The sequence below is a fragment of the Poecilia latipinna genome, unplaced genomic scaffold (assembly GCF_001443285.1).
Source record: "Poecilia latipinna isolate Pla-1442-1.1 unplaced genomic scaffold, P_latipinna-1.0 Scaffold1087, whole genome shotgun sequence".
Taxonomy (NCBI): Eukaryota; Metazoa; Chordata; class Actinopteri; order Cyprinodontiformes; family Poeciliidae; genus Poecilia; species Poecilia latipinna.
The window spans coordinates 134,043-137,952 of record NW_015113703.1 but is presented as its reverse complement, the minus strand read 5'-3'; the positions used below and the strand labels follow the sequence as shown (position 1 = coordinate 137,952).

Below are 3,910 nucleotides of genomic sequence, written 5' to 3'. Positions count from 1 at the left end.
ATATATATATATATATATATACCGTATTATAGTAATGACTTGCAAATATCAAAGTTAAAAAATGCCATCCAAATAATTGTATTTTCAACATTCTGCCACATGATGGAGGCAGAATCCAGATTGGGTTCTCTTTCAGAAATGATTTTATCCAAATGTAAAGCTTGAAATATCAATAAGTTTTAGGATTATTAAAAAATGCTGTATTTTTGTTATTACAATTTTTTTTAATTAGATAAAAAAAAAACCAACAACAACCACTATTTATTTGCTACAGAGTTGCAATTCATCAGTAGTTTGCAGGGATTTGTAGATTACAGAAACAGATTCAGCTCTACATCATGCTATATCAGCATATTTGCTAAATATTAATGTTCAGATTTGGCATTGTTAGATGCATTTAATGTGCTTCTTGTGCTTGTCAATTAACACAGCTGTCTAGTTTCGCAACAATTCTTTAAAAAAAATCTACTTTTCTGAACGTGATAAGTCGCTTTTGACTGAGTTTGATTTCATGGTCTGATTATTTGGAGGTACAGAGGAACTGCTTCTACTGCAACAGGAACTGATCCATTTCATGATATGCTGCCTTTATTGCTCAATATTCACTGTGTCCGGTGTGATGAAACATTTTAGAGATCTTTAGGTCAATATATAAACACCATGTGGAGCTACATATATTTTCTGACTTGCATTTTCGTCTTTTTTGTTCTTTTTCAAGCCTACCATGCAACACTTTCTATGCAGTTTAGCAGTATTGCTAAATATTGCGTCAAATAATATTTTACAGATTTACAGACCGCAGAAATCTGTGAAATCTAACTGTTTTTTTCAAACATTTGTTCTGATATTATTAACCTCGTTTAACTAATTTTAAAGAATACATTTAACTCTAGCTGGAGTTCTGACCGTTCACATTAGAGTGTACGGGGGTATTTGAATGCAGCATCTGTCATTTGAGGAAGGCGGGACTTTATGTCACTACTAGATGGCCATCCAATCCGAACCTAAGTCTTACCATAGCAACTCCAATCAGCGAAGAGGGACTGTCTGGTTGCGAAGGTAGTGGTCGTGGTTATTTGCTGCTAGAAGACGCAAGTGCTTCCTCCAGAGCTTCCCCGCGGCTAGGCTTAGTGACAATTTCTTTTGCTTATTTATCAGTCAAGCTCACCGTGGGTGACCCATTTCTGTTTTTGCATGATAATATCGCAAACTAGTTTGAAAGGTGAGCCTAATCTGCTCTGAACATAATAGGGACACGAAATTACAATGCCATCCCCAATGGAGGGATCTTCCAGAGAAGGTGACCTGTTTACTGTGAAACATGAGCTGAAAAATGGTAAGTAAGCTTGTCAGCCTTCTGTAACTTAACGCAGTGCGTTTTAATGTGCATATGTACACATATATTTTACGTACACTAACGCTAAAGGAGAAATGTTTCCAGGTTAGCCTGGAGGAGTCAACTGTTACTGTCAGTTGGGCGTTTGAAGTCAGCGCTAACATGAACGTCGACGTTACTCAGGGATAGCAGAAGAAGACTAACGATGTCAGGCTGCTGTTTTAATTAATACCGCTACTCAGACCCCTGCACACTACGATTATCTATGCGTGTTAGAAACTGCAGCTAACTGCTAGCCTAACTTCCCCGTTCTCAACCATGGTAATAACATTAGCTTAAACTGCTTGGTAATTGACAGCGTGCTGTAAGGTTAAATCAGAGCATCCACCAAGATTATGCTAAGTTTATCGCCTCAAACATGACGCCAACTTGTGAAATTCATGTCTCATTTTAGAAAACGCGACTTCATTGCAAATGATTTGCAATGTCAAGACGTTCTATAACTCTTATAACTGCAACCATAAGCTATTGTTACTAATGTTACTGACAATAAAGGAAAAAATGAATGCATTCACCTCCAGGTTAAATTTCCTGAGATACATTTTTACCACTAGCTTTGTGTCTTAGTAACTACACATAACTACAGCTGTTGGTTCTATGAAGGTCAATAATTAAACATAAGGATTGTTCCTGCTATTATTATAATTATTGACTCAAACACACGGTCATCTTGAGTCTAAATGATGTTAGAATCACTTCACTTTTCATTTTATGTATTGCTTTTTTTAACCTGTTTAAGGTGTGTATTAAATTCACTGTAAGATAACACCTGGGATGAAGACTGTTTCTGTAAAGCCAGCTGACTGCACACCAGACATGATGTTTGTAGTTTTAATGCAGTATTACATAGACAGCATTACTGTCTATATTTTAAAGGACCAGAAAATATGTTTAAACAGCCAAATTTGTCTTAAAAACAAAAAGAAAGTAGAAGCCTTCTTTCATTCTGTCGACTGGCAGTGAAAATCAACAAGTGCAGATGAGTGATTATGCTGATTTTGATACATAGACATTTTGAAAGGACCTAAAAAGACAACTGTTGCAGTTTTGAAAGTAACTGTTTTGTTTAAGCCTTGATATAGCCTGATACCAGGAACCAGCCTATCGCCAAGAAAAATAACGCCGTCACAAGAAAGTCGGTGTGAGATGGGAGCTATAACAGTCCACAGTGTTTGCAGCTTAAAGTTCCTTCCTCTTGCAATAATAGTAGTCACAGATGAATTACGTTTAGTGTTGACATGCATCAGTAATGGGTGTGTAGAGCTCTGCCATTTAGTGCAGAAGACTGCTGCCTGAAGTTTCACACTTGAGTTGCAGCTGTTTACTAATGACAGTGTTTCTGTTCAAGCTGCAACATGACTGTGCTTCCACTCCGGTTTACTACCCTGCCTTGAGTATGCAGCGTATCTAGCTGTCAGTGATTCCGTTTTTTTATGTTTTTTGTATTTTTTTATGTGTGCGTTATTGGATTGTACATCTACTCTGCTATGAGGACAAATTTAAATGTGGTTTTGACGAGTGTTAGACATATATTCTTATTTCTTATGAGGAGAAAAAAAAGTAGACTTGTCAGATAACGAGTCAAAAAAAACAAAACAACACGCATTCAGATATATATATATATATATTTTTAAATCTTCGTGAGAACCTTCCCCTCCAATAATTTGATGAGATTCCCCTGGACGCGCAGCAAGGCATCGTCTGGTTGGACGTTTCTGTCTGTCTATTAATAACTACTAAACTCAAACTTGGCCTTGGCAGGGTGCGTGCTCGACAAGGAGGTTATGCAACCAGGATCCCTGACCTCCAATTGGAAGGACAGCGCTATTGTTTCCGAACGAGTTGTAGCTCGTTTGGTTTGCATTTTATTCCCGCGTCGAGAAAAGAAAGGAGAAAAGTTGGCGTAAAAAAAAGAAAAGAAAAGAAAAATAGATGAAATCAGCCGTATCAATGGCTGTTTTCAGGCGGGGGAGACAGAAGGAATGCGTTCACTACAATGGACATGCGTATCTAAAAGTGTGCCATGCTCAGTCAGCTGTGCTGGGTGACAGTGACCGAGGAAGATGTGCGGCTTTGCTGAACGCGCTGAAGCTCTTTGATGGGAGTTAATGACCTTTTGCTGGCTAATCCAGCTTGTTTGCCTGCGTTTGCATGTAGGAACGTCCTCTCCTCTAGGATGTCTGGTGCAGAGTTTCACAGCCACTCGAACAGAGATGTTTTGTTCTCTGTTTTCTTTAATTACTTTTATAGTGGAGTCATCTTTGCTTTCACTGAAATGGTTTCATGTCTTCAGTTTTAAAGCCCTGCTTGCTCGTCTCCAACGAGACGAGAAAGGGAACTGGCTTTGTTTTTTCAGTGACGTTGTCAAAGAATTGCAACATTTTTGTTATTTTGTCATGTTATAAATACAAACTTCAACATCTTTTATTTGGGTTTTAGGGGCTAGACCAAAAGATTGTGCCCTCCCTTCCTTCCTTCCTTCCTTCCTTCCTTCCTTCCTTCCTTCCTTCCTTC

At 38.2% G+C, this 3,910-nt stretch overlaps 1 protein-coding gene across 3 annotated transcripts in view; it reads left to right on the top strand.

Annotated features, from left to right (window-relative positions):
• The first annotated feature begins 1,027 nt into the window (after positions 1 to 1,027).
• Positions 1,028 to 3,910, top strand: part of rps6ka5 (ribosomal protein S6 kinase, polypeptide 5) — a 29,353-nt gene continuing 26,470 nt past the window's right edge. Inside the window, exon 1 of one of the 3 annotated variants that reach the window (XM_015052125.1) lies at positions 1,028 to 1,336. In XM_015052125.1, the coding sequence (XP_014907611.1) occupies positions 1,267 to 1,336 (70 nt within the window). In that variant the 5' untranslated portion in view covers positions 1,028 to 1,266. The remainder of the gene's footprint in view (positions 1,337 to 3,910) is intronic. The other 2 variants (XM_015052126.1, XM_015052124.1) reach the window with 2 other exon arrangements.